The 15,251-nt window shown below is 33.3% G+C and overlaps 2 protein-coding genes across 2 annotated transcripts; one reads left to right on the top strand and one right to left on the bottom strand.

Annotated features, from left to right (window-relative positions):
* Nucleotides 1–6,624: 6,624 nt before the first annotated feature.
* LOC118348327 (probable WRKY transcription factor 17) lies at nt 6,625–8,298 on the bottom strand. Its single transcript, XM_035689880.1, has 3 exons — nt 7,526–8,298; nt 7,295–7,420; nt 6,625–7,158 (listed from the first exon to the last, which is right to left on the bottom strand). Exons 1-3 carry the CDS (start codon nt 8,182–8,184, stop codon nt 6,996–6,998), a joined length of 948 nt encoding a protein of 315 aa, XP_035545773.1. The 5' UTR covers nt 8,185–8,298; the 3' UTR covers nt 6,625–6,995.
* A 5,382-nt stretch (nt 8,299–13,680) lies between these two features.
* Nucleotides 13,681–15,246, top strand: LOC118344036 (auxin efflux carrier component 2-like; the record flags this gene model as incomplete). The annotated part of the gene is made up of 2 exons (XM_035683776.1): nt 13,681–14,992; nt 15,224–15,246. Coding segments are annotated over exons 1-2 (1,269 nt in total), but the record flags the coding sequence as incomplete, so codon positions are not given.
* Nucleotides 15,247–15,251: the final 5 nt, after the last annotated feature.

Here is a 15,251-nt window from a genome sequence, read left to right as displayed (position 1 = left end):
TATGAATAATAATAAGTTAAATAGTAAAAAGAGTTATGTAAGGTCTATTTAAATTGAGTTTAAAATTTGTTTAAATATTAAGATTAATTTAATATTTTTTATGAGAAATTAAAAAAGTTTATAAGTTTGACGTATAAAGATAGATGTGTTAAGTTAAAAAAATTATGAATCTCAAATATAAAGAAATTTTAAATTGAGATGAGTTTAATCATTAAAGAGATAGTGTTTAGAGCATTGGCATTGGACTCATCAAATGAGTCCAATCTTCAAAATTTGATGATTTTAGCTTTAAACTCTTGGCATTGGATTCATCATATGCTCAAATGTCAAGCTTTGAGTTACAGTAGATTTCTCTTCATCTTCAAATTTGAAGACTCACTATTCACACTCTATAACCATTATTTTATTTATTTAAATTAGTGTTTCTCAATTTTGAGCCACAATATATTTAAGTTGAGAAACAATAATTTAAATATCAAATTAAATTATTAATTAACATATAGTTAGTGTAATTGTAAAATATAAAAAAAATAAATTAAAATATTATTATTAACAAAATAATATTATATTATTATTTTGATGAATCCAATAGCTAATCCAATGTGGGATTATAGATAGAGAAGTTTTAGATTTATGAAAACATATACTTTTCATCAAATTTTAAAGATGAAAATGATAAACTCAATGCTAATGCTCTTAGGCCTGTATTCTGATATTTCATACTATATATAATTTTTGTAGTTGATCTCTCTATATACATTATAAGAAAATTGTTTATTTATAATCAACTATTTCTTGTGTGTGTATATATATATATATACATATATATATATATATATATATATATATATATACATACTCGTGCGTTCTTCTAAATCCATTAAAATGATGGGTTCTAAATTATTTCTTCCATATATATAAATTGGCTGATCATGTTGGACGGGCCATGCATGCAATATCGCGAATATAAAAACAAAAAATAATAAAAAAAATGGAAGATGATCAGAAGCTGCTAGCATTGATGGATATTGTGAATGATCAGGAATTAAGAATTAGGCTAATAATAAACATAGTATAAATATATATATATATATATATATATATATGTGTGTGAATGGGAGATCAGATAAATTAAGTCAACCAAAGTTAGGTCTTTCTATGGTAACCACTAACCTAATTAAAGTCATCATAAGTTGGTCATTAGAGATCGATTGTTCTTATTCACAGACGTTACTGATCAAGTCAACAAAATTAACGATCGAGTACTGGCCGGCGCCCTTATTTATTGACAAATAATAATTATCGCCAACAGTATTAGTAATTACTTGAATATCACTTGAAATTAAGTACATGATCATGCACAAGCAAATATTTTTTATGACGTCAGAAAATATATAAAGAATTATAAATATATATAGAATAAATTATTTATAAGAAGTCATGAGATCGATCGAGTTTTTAATACCAAGTACTTGGTAATTAAATATCGATCTTGCTAGCTCTATGCTACTAGCCGCATCGATCTCAAGATAACATTAATGAATATCCACGAGAAAATTAAACTAAAGAGAGAGAAATTACTGCCACAAATTAACGCAATGCATGACGTAATGACCTATTTGTTGAAAACAAAAACACAAACAAAAACAGACAAACACACAAACACATGCATGATATCTCCATGGTTGGTTGTTAACTTGTAGTCAGAGGAGCATCCTATGTAAATGCAACACGTACATGAGCATGCAGCAATATTGGTAAGCTATAGGTAGCTAGGCCACATCATTCAACGTTGGCACCCTTAGAGTTAGGGCTCATGAGAACTCGTTGGATTGAGAGACGTCAGCTCTAACTATATACGAGATTTATATATTTTAAAATTATATATAATATATATTATTTAGATTTAAAAAAAAAAAATAGATGAGATTTAATAGAGAAAGAGTACTAGGGCTGTTTTTGTTTACTTGCAGCAAATTATAATAATAGAAGACGATGATGTAGACTTTCAAGGCATCCGATGAACTTTATAAATATCAAAACAAATTAAACAAAGAGATTGATGGTTGTTGCTTGAAACCCATCACATGCTTTCCCACATGGATATTGTCATCGCCCACGTGAAACGGACATGATATATATATAGATCATGGTCCCATGCATGGTCATCAATTATTCTTCCAACTAATATCACTCATTTAATTTATATATAGACACTTTTCATCATCTTTTCCATTAATTAATGTTACAATTAATCTTTTACAAATATTATGATTCATCATAAGTTTTTTATATATATTATAAAGTAAATTTGGCAAAACAATATTTATAATATAATTTCAAGATTCAAACGACGTCGTTGATGCACAAGATTTATATATATATATATATTTAAAAAATATATATATATTGTCAAATATGCGATGATCTTGATCTTATGATTTTAATTTGTTTGAAGGCTACAGTTTGAATATACAATTAGTTGTACTCTGGCATGTGTTGGCACGAGCTCACAAATTAATTATCTCTCTCTCTCTCTATATAATCTCACCACGTCGAACATGCAGTACTACCTCTATCTCGTTTATATATTATTTATAAATTATAAACGAGAATTAAACATGATGATCATCCGGTCGCTTTTGATTATTGGACCATCGCCTAATTAACTTTTTGACTTAAAAAAAATGCACGCAAAAACTTGTGCTAAAAGAGTTTCAGAAAGTTAACAAATTAATAAACGTTTTCATTCCTTGCACTATAAGAAAAACGAGAATTTATGATAGATTATTTACGATGAAAAAAGCTATTTGTTACGAATTAATCAATTCATTTTAGCATAAAATAGTTATTTTTGTAAGAAATAATCATTTTCAAAATAAATAGTTGGTCAAAAATTATAAACAGTTTTCTTGTAATATCGTGATGATCATGCCTACAAAACAGAGGTGCAATCGGCTCAAACTAGATAGCCTGTGTAGCCTCACCATATATTAATTATATACCTCTCCACCAAAATTAATGAGTCTCGTGATTATATATATATATATATATATATATATATATAGGTAGCATGCATGCATGAAATGACATTAATCTTTTATGCCATTGTTTTTGTAAGTATCAAACACTACTTCTCTCTCCCTCAGCCGCATTTAAAGAAAGATATATAACATATATATATATATATATATATATGAGATGCATGGGGTTTCCAATCGTACGAAATCTGCAGATCAGGAGAAATTTGTATTTGAGTTTTTATGTTTTTATAGATGCAAAGATTCAAAACTAGCTAACTACAGTCTTTAATGATCGTAATATTCATAATTAATTAAACTTATAAAAACTCACAATTAGATACATTCATTCATCGTAATTTGAATATTAACAGAAGATTAATATATAGAAGTACATATAATATAATTGCAATTAGTTTTTTAAAATTTAAGTATTATTATTGTGAATGTTGAAATTTATAAAAACATGAAAATCCATTAATGAAATATATATAATTACAAGGACCAGTTATTCTTTGTTTTGTTTTATTTGTTATGGGCAAGAGTACTTAACTCATTTTCTTGACAATTGCCTTGTCAAGAAACTCACAAGCAATAAAGAAAACAGTAAAGAACACAAGTGAATTATATGGTTAGATTCTAATGACGTCGCTAATTAAGTGGGTCTTTAAATTCTCCAGTAACCATGACGTCGCTATAATTGGGCCTCTGTCCAGTCATTAAAGGCCCATTTCTTACTCAATTTCATTGGGTGGTCCTTCCAATGAGGTTGGTCGGTGTGGTGTCTTATTTACAATGCTTTACTTCTGTTATAATTAGCCCTACAAGGCAAAGCCCAACACGTTTCCACTTCGTCCAAGCCCATAGTATCTTAATTTGTACATAATCATTATTTCGGACGTCCAATTATTTGAGTTGCATTATTTTAGCAATTTAAAACTACAAAGAAAAAAACCAATGCCTTTATAGTTTAAACCATCGGTATATTTTAATTTGTTTAAATTAATAAACAGATAATCGTGTTTATTTTCTTTTATAACTGAATGTACAAAATAATCAGTAAAAATTGAATATTTTAAAGAACTGAAATTAAGAAATTTACTTTCTTCCACTAATTTCATATTATTTAATCTTGGTTCCAACCAAAAAAAAAAGAACGAAATTGAGGAAATAATAATAATAATAATAATAATAATAATAAAGGAGAGGTTATGGAGGAGTAGGGCTGTAATTGAGCCGAGTCGAATTGGTCTTTGACTTACCGAGCTCGACTTGACTCAAAGTATTCGAGTTCATTTTTTTTTTTTTTTTTTTATTTGAGCTCAAGTTTAGAGTTTTGATAACCTAAACTCTCAACTTGAGCTTGAGCTCGTCCCGCAAATGAGTTCAAGTAGAGTCGAGCTTGAACTCGAGTTCGAATTGTTTATTTATTTTTGTTATTTTTTAATAATATTTAATAATAAATAAAAAATCTAATATTGAATTTATACAACTAACAAGTAGAACCTTTATTGAATTATTAAATTTTAAAAATTTATAAATAATTAATATCTAACTAATTGATATTTATCCAAAATAACAATATATTATATACCTATATATATTATTAATACATACACTTAATATGATAGTATATATCTATTTTATATATGGTTCCTACATACTAATATATAAAATTATTATACAAATTATAAAATATACCTATAAAGTATATTCATTATATAGACATAAGTAATTAGATTACATATTATATATTTAATTATAAAAGTAGTATGCTTATATTATTAACTAATACATATATATAGGTGTATATATATATTTATCAATATATGAATGATTTTTAATTGAGTCAAGCTAATAAGTCGACTTGAACATAAACGAGCAAGCCTTAACGAGTCTTAGCCGAATCAAGTTTTGTCAGGTATGTGTCACTTATAAATCCTTACAAATCGAGTGAATATCTGCTTTCATGAATGAGTTTTTTTTTTTTTTTTCATCAGTCGAGTTCGATTCGAGTTTAACTAAGGGTGAAAATTGAAGATGTCAGTATGGTTTTGGTTTGAAATCGAAACGCACCGACAAGTTGAAAATGTGAAATGTGTTTATCTCAACCGAAATCGACAGGTGAAGGGGAAGAAAACCCGGTTGGTTCGCTGGCGTCGTCGGTGTCGCAAACAAACTTACAAACACTCGAACGCTTTCACAAATTCACAACAAATATGAAATATCACAACAAATATCAAAGATTCAAGCACTTGAAACGGCACAACTAGATGAATCATGAAACAACACAAGTGGATGGATTTGAGATGAGAAGTAGGGGTGTAAACTCAAACCGAAAAATCGAAAAACTGGACTGGACCGGACCGGTTTTGAACCTGTCCGGTCCGGAACCGGTTTTTAAAACGTAAAAACCGGCCGGTTCCAGTCCAGTTTATATATAACATATATATTCATATATGAAATAATTTCTTATTATAATTTATAAATTATTACATAAAATGTTAAATACTAAATCAATAAAAGTTTATAATTAATACTAATATATAACTTATAACTATACCAATAGTCTAATATTAATACTATTATATAGTCTAATATATTAATAAAAGTATAAAATATTTTTTTTAAATCAATTTTTTTTTTATAAACAAATTTTTAATAACAAATTGTGAAATTTAAATTTAAAAAAAAACTGAAAAATCGGACCGGACCGGAAACCGGTAAAACCGGAAGTACCGGTTTAAGAGGGTAACTGATGCGTAATCGGTTTTGAAAAATACAAAACCGGTACATACCGGTTCGGTCTTAGATTTTATCCAAAACCGGACCGGTTACACTCCTAATGAGAAGAATCCAATAAAATCGGCAATGTATTGATGACATCGAAAAGCCTTAGAAAGAGAGAGAGAGAGCGCTGAGACTGTGGGAGATGAGAGAATTTGAGATAGAGAGGGAGAGGGAGAGAGAGAGAGAACGGCGTAAGATGAGATTCGAGAATGAGAGGGAGAAATGAGAGATCTTAACCTAATCAAGAAACGGTCTCTGTTTGCCTTTATTTTTTTCAACTATGGGAGTCCAAAACGACGTCATTTCATTTAAATGAGTGAAACAATGTTGTTCTTATATAGATATAAAATGAAAAAAAAAAAAAGATAGAACCAATCGGTCGGTTTAGCAGTTTTTCTATGGATTAAACTGCGATCGAATCGACAAAGATCGATTTTTCTTATTTTCCATTGACGGTCGACTGGTTTTCTAACAGTTTCGGCTGGTTCTGTACTCCAACGACCGGTTTGATAAGTTTTCGACCAATTTACTCGTTTCATGTACACTTCTAAGTTGAACTAAATAAATATATATCGAGTGAGATATCACACAAACTCATTCACAATCCTGTGGAAGAGGGTAGATCACACCAGAAACCATAAAAGCACAAATTTCGGAGTCAACGGACAAACTTAAAATGAAATAGCTGGCATGGGACCCACCCGCTTTGGCTCCCATTGACTCAATGCACGTGAAACCGCGCCACTACAGAAATTCTGATTCCCCTTGCCCCCAACCGACGCTCACGCTTTGGGCCCCACCACACTTTCCAATCGCAGAGTCAAAATTTTACGCATTTATTATCACTACGAGCATTAACATTTGCGTTGTGTGCGTATGAGACGCATGATTTTGAAGTTATCGTTTGATTTTTTTCCAATTTTCTATACACACGAGATAAAAAAAACAATGCTAGTATTTAATTTCATCTTGTAGTCCCCTAATTTTAAGCAACTTTACAAAAATAAATAAATAAAAGCCGTTCCAACCAGTACAGTTGACTTTGTTCCTTTCTTTCTTCCTTCGAATCTTTTGACCATTTCAACTGCAAAATTACCGTCAACGGTCTCCGGTGACAGACTTGCCTGCCGTTCGATAAAGGAGGATGGGGATTTCAATTTCAGGTCCTGGTCCCCAACGTCCATTTCACGCCGACGACTGAGGGGCGAAATTCGCAGCCGGAATCGGAGGATGCGGGTGACGGTGCTCTCCTTCATATGTTACGATCAGCATATTTGGATCGTCTTGTGCTCTTTCCACGTGCTTTCTCGCTGGGCACCCTTTCACGCTACTGCATCTGTAATACCCTCTGCACAATTTAAAAAATAACAAATAATTAGAAAAATACTTTAACGTCTCGCGTGTGCCACTAGATTCGTCTTTGACTTCCACACATCCCAACATGATCTACGATTCTTCGGTGGTGAAAGAAGATATGATAATACCTTGGGTAAGGTGAGCCCTTTATCGGCTTTTGACCGTATTTTCTCCACGAGAACTCGTCCGACGGTATATCCGCGATCTTCGAGCTTATTGCTGCAACTCTGACGGCCCTCTTCACTCTGGATTTCCTAAAAACGCAGAAAAAAATGTAGATTAGTAAAACGAATTACTTGTAAATTCCTGAAAGTTTCAACATCAAAATTATTGGTAAAATATATATTTCCGATGCCTACCTTTTCTTGGAGCAATGGCAACGGTCAGACGAGGAGATATTCGCAGCAGAGAGAGAATGATTCACGCTGCACTTTTTACGCTGAGACGAAGAAAGAGGCGGTTTCCCGGCCGACATGGTGGTGGTCGGAGCTATTAGGAGCGAGGAACCTTGTTTACCATTCGAAACGCTGCCGTCTGCAGTAACAGATGACATAAACGACGAGGTCGTGGAGGAAACAGGTGGAGATGTGCTGAAGCTCTCCTTCGACTGCTGATTTACCGACAACACCGGTCGCGACCCGGAAGCAGTTCTAGGTTTCGAGAAATCAAGCGTGATGGTCTGAGGTTGTTGGGACTGTATCTGAGGCCGGACCGGATCTGGGACTGAACGGCGTTCGACGGGGTTTGTCGGTCCGCTATAAGAAGAAGGAGGGTTCGAAGGTCCGCGGCGGAACCGGGCGTGGCCAGTCCGGTTTAGGATGGAGATTACCTTTTTGAATTTGGAAACGGTGAAGTCGGTGATTTCTCGGCAGTCAAGGTGGTTGAGGTGGTTATCGCGAGGGGCTTGATGGGAGAGTAGGCAGATCAGGTGCTCCATACTCTTCAACCCAGCCGATGCTTCTTCTTGTATAGCCATCGGATCCTCCATCTTGAAGTAAGGGACCAGATCTATCGCCATAGCAGAAGATCAGAAAGAACCACAGCGAAAGCAGAGAAGCTAGAAGAAAAGAAGAAGAGGAATATGGAGTAAAGAGATGGTGTGAGGAGAAGAGAGTGGGGGGAGAGGGGGTGGTTATAAAAGAGACGGAGGATGCAAAGTCAAAGAGATTTCGTCAATCCATGGATGGATGGAGATTAGTTGGACTTTAATGAAATCTATTTATTCTTGAAAAAAAAAAAAAAAAAGGAGAGGAAGAATTAGGTTACTGTAAAGGTCAAAAGGGAGAGTTGGTGGTGGGTCCCGCCCAAGGTTTGAAAAACGAAAGGGGGAGGAAGAGAAATTAGTATAAAATAAATACGCGCTGGCTGGCCTTTGAATCTTTCACAGTAAATTTGAGTTGGCTTTTGAAAAGTCGTCGATGAATTGTCATACTTGAGATGGACATTGACCCGTAATTTCGCCGATGTGATCAATGCAATTTACTAAAAAATGAATAAAGTTGGGTATCGTATAATCAACGGCATATCCTTCTATCTCGAGATCTATGTATGTGTATGTAAATGTAGCAGAAGGTCAACAAGTTTGGATTCCCCGCAGTTCACCCAGACGTGTCTTTTGGCAAATGTTTTACCGTGAAAATGGAACAAAGCAAAGCCAGTTCTGTCTCCCAATTTCAAAACCATGGTTCCAACTCCTATGATACAGTCAAAAGCAATTTCCTTTAATTTTCACTATTATTTGTTCTTTTTGGGTTAATCCAAGACTTGTACAGTACTACTCCTTGGGGCTTTCATACCTTGCTTTTTTCTTTTATTTTTTATTTTTTAAATTTACTAGAAATTACAATGGAAATGTTTTCTGGATCAAAGAGCTTTGCATGACGTCGTTGTTGGTCTACGTTGCTGCAATAACGAAAATGTTTATTTATTTTTATCTAGAAATTGACTGGTTGGCACATTAATGCCGGACGCATATTAAATAAAACTACATTTTTTTTAATTTTTTTTTAGTTACAAAAATAAATAATAAAAATCAGTGAAACTGTTGACCGACTTTGTATATTTCCTTTATCATTATCCTCATCTTGACGTTGCCGTGAGCCATTTGTGGCGGTTGGATGAGTCTCTACTGATCCCACCGCTACATGGAGTTCATCGAAGTTGACCACAGAATAACAAAAATTAGAGAAATAAAAATTCCTTTAGGGCTTAGTAATGTCAAAACGGTTGACGTGTGTTATTCTAGTTTCGGACACGTGGGGGTTATCTAATGTTCAATGAGTGGGAAAACAACTATCCGGATTAAGTCAATGGCCCAATAAGTTGAACCGATCCTCCTTGGGGTACTAATCGAACCGGGCCGGCTTAAATTTTAATTCAACAACACATGAGTAGCTCAAAATAAAAGAAAATTTATTTTTTTAATGTTTAATTGTAATTTAGTGGTAAACTATATCATTTTTCTTGAGGAGAGAGGAATAAGAAATGAATAATGAGTGGGGGAAAAAAGGTGTATGCTTTGCTTTGCTCCACCCAAGGCTCGGATCTTTGAGATATTTAGGATCTCTAAAGAGATTGATATTCCATGAAGGTAGTGGACCAATATAAATTTAATAATTAATATATCAGCCATGATATCAATCTATTTGGATTTAGTTTTAAACATATATATGTGTGACGGTGTGGGTGTGAGACAACAAATTTGAGAAAGGATAATCTTAGTGGAGGCCGGTTTAAGGTAAAATTATCCTCGTGAATATATTCTTTTCAAATATGCATGTATGGGTGATCAGAGGTCTGGCTCTCTCTACTTCCCCGGCTGCTACTCGGAAATTCTCTGCATTAATTGTATATTGAAAAAATGAATTTTATACATTCTATCTATAATTTTTTTTTCACAAGATATATGATGTGGGATAGTAAATAATGACTGATGAGAAAAATTTTTCTATTAAAAAATTATATGGAACGGTCGTGGGTGCATAAGTTCCAGAGGTGCCCCTAACGTGGTCCTGACCATGTCAGATTTAAACTTTGAAGTCAAAATGTTACTTCACTTTTGGAGATCGCTTAGGCTTTGTAATGTCCCAATAGAATACCTAAATCACATGATTTATATTTCAAAATGACTAATCAATGATACAATTGGAGTCTTATTAAAATTTTTTTAAAAACAATAACTTCTCATTCTTAAGCAATGTTAGATCTCATACACCACTTACCATTTATCCTTATCATATGATGTATCACAATCTCCTCCCTTAAACTCCCGACATCCCAGACGGGCCTATCCGTTGTAGTTGACATGGTTCAAGTCTCACACTTCTGATTGGGATGAGCTTTGATACCATTTATAACGAAACAATAAAAGGTCCAAATCACATGGTCTATACTCTAAAAGGACTAGTCAATGATACAATTGGAACTCTATTAATACCTTATAAAGAGTATGAACTTCTTCTTTCCAAGCAATATGGAATCTCATATACAACACACTCTTATCCTTATCATATGGGATAAATTTCATTTGTTTTCACAACTCCTCACAACTTATCTAATCCTTATAACTTTTTTAAATTTTCACATAAAATAAAATAAATAATTTTCTTTTTTTAAATCTTAAAATAAAAATAATATTAAAAAAATATTTTTTATTAATATTTTATTTAACTTTTAATTTTAATATCAATTCATCTCATTTTATTTATAAAAATAAACAAGAAAAAGATAATCTTAGTGGAGGCTAGTTTCCTAAGTGGGAACTCTCAGGAAACCACAAGGTAAAATTATCCCCCCATGAATATATTCTTTTCAAAGATGCATGTATGGGTGATCACAGGCCTGGCTCTCTCCACTGTACCGGCCGCCACAAGGAAAGTCTCTGGAACGTCACTTCATTTTTGGAGATCACTTAGAAGTATTTTTTAAAAAAAGAGTTAAAGTTTTAAAAATTATTTTAAAAGGGAAACTGGGAAAGCTTATGGACAAAATTTTTCAAATAAAAATATTTTTAAAAATAAATGATATTTATACAATATATTTCACAATATATTTTATAATATATGCTCATGTAAAATAGAAAATAAATTTATATAAACTTTAAATAGATAAATCACGTTAAAAATTTTATAAAAAAATAGATCCATCTTGAAAAAGTATAAAAAAAATATTTTTTTTTAGTGAGACTTACTTTTTTACAAAGGGTTCGCACATAATTTATCTATTTGAGACTTATACCTAATATTATTCTGTAAAATAAGAATATTTTTATAAAATAATATTATTGTTATAAGATATTTTACAAAAATATTTTTAAAATGATATCAATGTTGTGAAAAATAACGTATGTATAATATCATTTTGCATCCGGTTCCCTCTCTTACAAACAAAAGAAAGAAGCTTAGGAAAAAAAAAAAAAAAGATCTGCACGAAGATATATACGAAATAGTGGGTTAGTGTTATTTTAAAATCATTTTATTTTTTTATGTAAAAAATCAAAAAGAAAATGAAAGAAACATTAACTTATTGAGTAGGAAAAAATAGAAAGAGAAAAAAAAGGACACAAGTGCGGACCAGCCGTTCTGCAGCAAGTAGCTAGCTCGCATGTATATCCGTGTTGGATTTGGCTCTAATCAGAAGGTTGTACAAATTTTGCATGTTTTGAAATGAAACATGCAAAATTTAAAATTGAAATTTGAATTTGAATATGTATTTTTTTAGAATTGTTAATCAATTGTAGGATTAATTAAAGTGAGAGAATAATATATATGCATGAAAAGTAATGTTATATACAGTCGTAGAGTGTGCAAGTACTGTATAGTAACTTTAAAAAAAATAGAATCTATTATTAAAAAAATTATTTATTTTTATGTAAATTCTATATTTATTCATTTTTTTTAAAATGACTATACGACGCTTGCACGTCATATATATATCAATCATACTTTATGTATTTATATCTCTGTTACTTTAAAGTAATCTCTAATATTCGGAACTCTAGGAAATATATTCATGTGCACGTCATCATGTGTTCTTGCATGCTTGCATTTCTTTGACGCCTTTGAAGCATGATATTAACGGTATTAATGCTGCCATGCATCGTCAGTACAAATTAATGGCAGCCTGGACTGCTAGTGCATGGAATTAACATCACCAATTTTTCAATCTCCACCCTTCCGAACATTTTTAATTTTGCATGCATGGGAATGATCAATATCCAGGTGTTGGAGTCTCTAGATTATACCAGCCTCCTGTGGTCCTTCCTGTGGCTTCCACTTTCTTCTAGACCCTTCTGGAGTTGCTGGCATTTCCCTTGAGGTTGCTGACAGTTCAATTGTGCTGAGTCATGACTGCTTTGCTGGCATTCTTGCATTTCATTCTCAACTTTCAACTGTCACTTTTAAAATATGCTAACTATGATCAATATTGATAAATATTAGCTTGGTAGAAGTATTAAATGCTGATTTGATAAATCTTCAACATTCAATTTGAAGAAGTAAATCACTTTTTAAGATCAATTCTGAATGATAAAATATAATAGAAAATGAAAAAAATTTAATAATTTGAGCTGAGTGGCCGTTTAATTTCTTGTACTTAATATTCGAGAAAGTTATTGATAGCTAATTAAAGTCAATCTATAAATTCAGAATATATATATATATTTATATAATTAAGCTTACGTTCTTATTGACATAGATGATTTATCTACAGTAACTTGGATTTTAGTCCATATAAACAATTTTATTGTTGTGAAAATTAAGTAGTTTAATTATGGGATATATCTTGGACGTTTATCTGTAGAGAATATCAGCAGTAATGAAGACCATACGGATCATAAAAAGAAATAGTGTATTGGTGAAGCTCCAAATGCATTAGTTTGATATGAGGATATTTCAGAATGTTTCCGCTCAGGAATGTAGGTTTCTTGATGAATGAATGATGACGACACTTTTTCTTAAAAAAAATATATATATAGGAAAAGTAAAGAATGCGTTCATCCTGACATTGTTTTTCTTTGTTTTCCATTTGCTGAATATGTTTCTGCAATTAAAATTATATATTGAAGGAAACAAATAAAATAATCTCAAGTCAAGGCCCAAGTTCCCGCAAGCGAGAGAATCATGCTGCCACAACTGCTCAATTCATGTGCATAAAACGAGTAGAGTGGCGAGGAATAAGGTTTATCTGCATTATATAGAAAGTCATGTACGTAAGATCTAAGACATATATATCCATGCTAACCCAAAATCTAATCTCCGATCCATTACTTTTATTTCCCTGCCATTTTTTTTTTTTTAATTTTCCTTTTCCTTCTCACGACAGGTTCACATTTGAAAAACATTTTATCTCTGCTTTGTTGTCGAGGCTGCTCCTGCATCAATCCCATTTCGTCATTCACACAAAAGCCATTAAAATTAAGTTATTTAACGAAGCTCTTGCCGAGCACCAATATTAATTCAAAATAATGTAAAAAAAAAAAAAACGGAATTCCCTTCTATAAGAGAGGATGTAACCATCTCACTCTTTCTTCTCTCTTCCCTCTCTCTCTGAATGTGTGTGCGCTTCTTTTGTCCAGTTAACCATGATTACTGGAAAGGACATGTACGATGTGTTTGCGGCCATTGTGCCTTTGTATGTTGCAATGCTATTAGCATATGGCTCCGTCAAGTGGTGGAAAATCTTTACACCTGACCAGTGCTCCGGCATCAACCGCTTTGTGGCTGTGTTTGCAGTTCCATTGCTTTCCTTCCATTTCATTTCTACCAATGACCCTTATGCCATGAACTATCGATTCATTGCAGCTGACTCCCTCCAGAAAATCGTCGTTCTTACTGCTCTCTTTCTGTGGCAAACCTTCAGCAAAAATGGCAATCTTGAGTGGATGATCACGTTGTTCTCACTTTCCACCCTCCCAAACACACTTGTCATGGGAATCCCACTCTTGAAGGCCATGTATGGAGATTTCTCGGGAGACCTTATGGTCCAGATTGTGGTTTTGCAGAGTATAATTTGGTATACTCTCATGCTCTTCCTGTTTGAGTTCAGAGGTGCAAAGCTCCTCATTGCTGAGCAATTCCCTGAGACTGCTGGATCCATCACCTCCTTCAAAGTTGATTCAGACGTTGTGTCACTAAACGGTCGTGAGCCATTGCAGGCTGATGCTGAGATCGGTGACGATGGAAAGCTTCACGTAGTGGTAAGAAGATCGGGTACAGCATCTATGATTTCTTCTTTCAGCAAATCCAATGGACTAAACTCGTTAACTTCCATGACCCCACGGGCATCGAACCTCACCGGTGTTGAGATCTATTCGGTACAATCTTCTCGAGAACCCACGCCAAGGGCTTCCAGCTTTAACCAGACAGATTTTTATGCCATGTTTGCTAGCAAGGCACCCAGTCCAAAACATGGATACACAAATAGTTTCCAAGGGGGTTTAGGCGGCGATGTTTACTCATTGCAGTCTTCAAAAGGAGCAACACCAAGGGCTTCAAATTTTGACGAGGAGATGTTTAAGATTGGGAAGAAGAGGCCGGGAGGACGGAGCATGAGCGGTGAGTTGTTTAATGGCGGTTTCGTTTCATCGTACCCGCCTCCAAACCCTATGTTGTCGGGGTCTACTAGTGGTGGCCTAAGGAAGAAGGATAGTTCTGGCGGTGGTGCAGTGCCTAACAAGGAGCTTCACATGTTTGTTTGGAGCTCGAGTGCGTCTCCAGTTTCGGAAGGGAACCTGAGACATGCAGTTAATGCAGCTTCCTCAACGGACTTTGGTGTCATTGATCCTTCCAAGGGCGCTGCTCCTCAACATGAAAATGCTGCTTCAAGAGGTAATCAAATTATTAATCTCAGAACCGACAGTACTACTACTTGTCTCTCTGTGAGTTTCGTGGAAATTATTTGATAATATCCAACTTTTCTTAATGACGTCATATCTATTTATCGGTCCAAGTTCTTAAAGCATTATTAATACATGTACGTCAAGATAAATATCAGTGTAGTTTGTTGCATTAGCTGCTGTATCTTATATGTAATGTTTGAGGTAACTTTCATGTGTACAGGAATGCACGATTCAGATGAAAATTTGAG

This window comes from Juglans regia, chromosome 1, assembly GCF_001411555.2.
Source record: "Juglans regia cultivar Chandler chromosome 1, Walnut 2.0, whole genome shotgun sequence".
Taxonomy (NCBI): domain Eukaryota; kingdom Viridiplantae; phylum Streptophyta; class Magnoliopsida; order Fagales; family Juglandaceae; genus Juglans; species Juglans regia.
The sequence above is the reverse complement of the archived record's forward strand: the minus strand, read 5'-3'. Positions and strand labels throughout refer to the sequence as shown.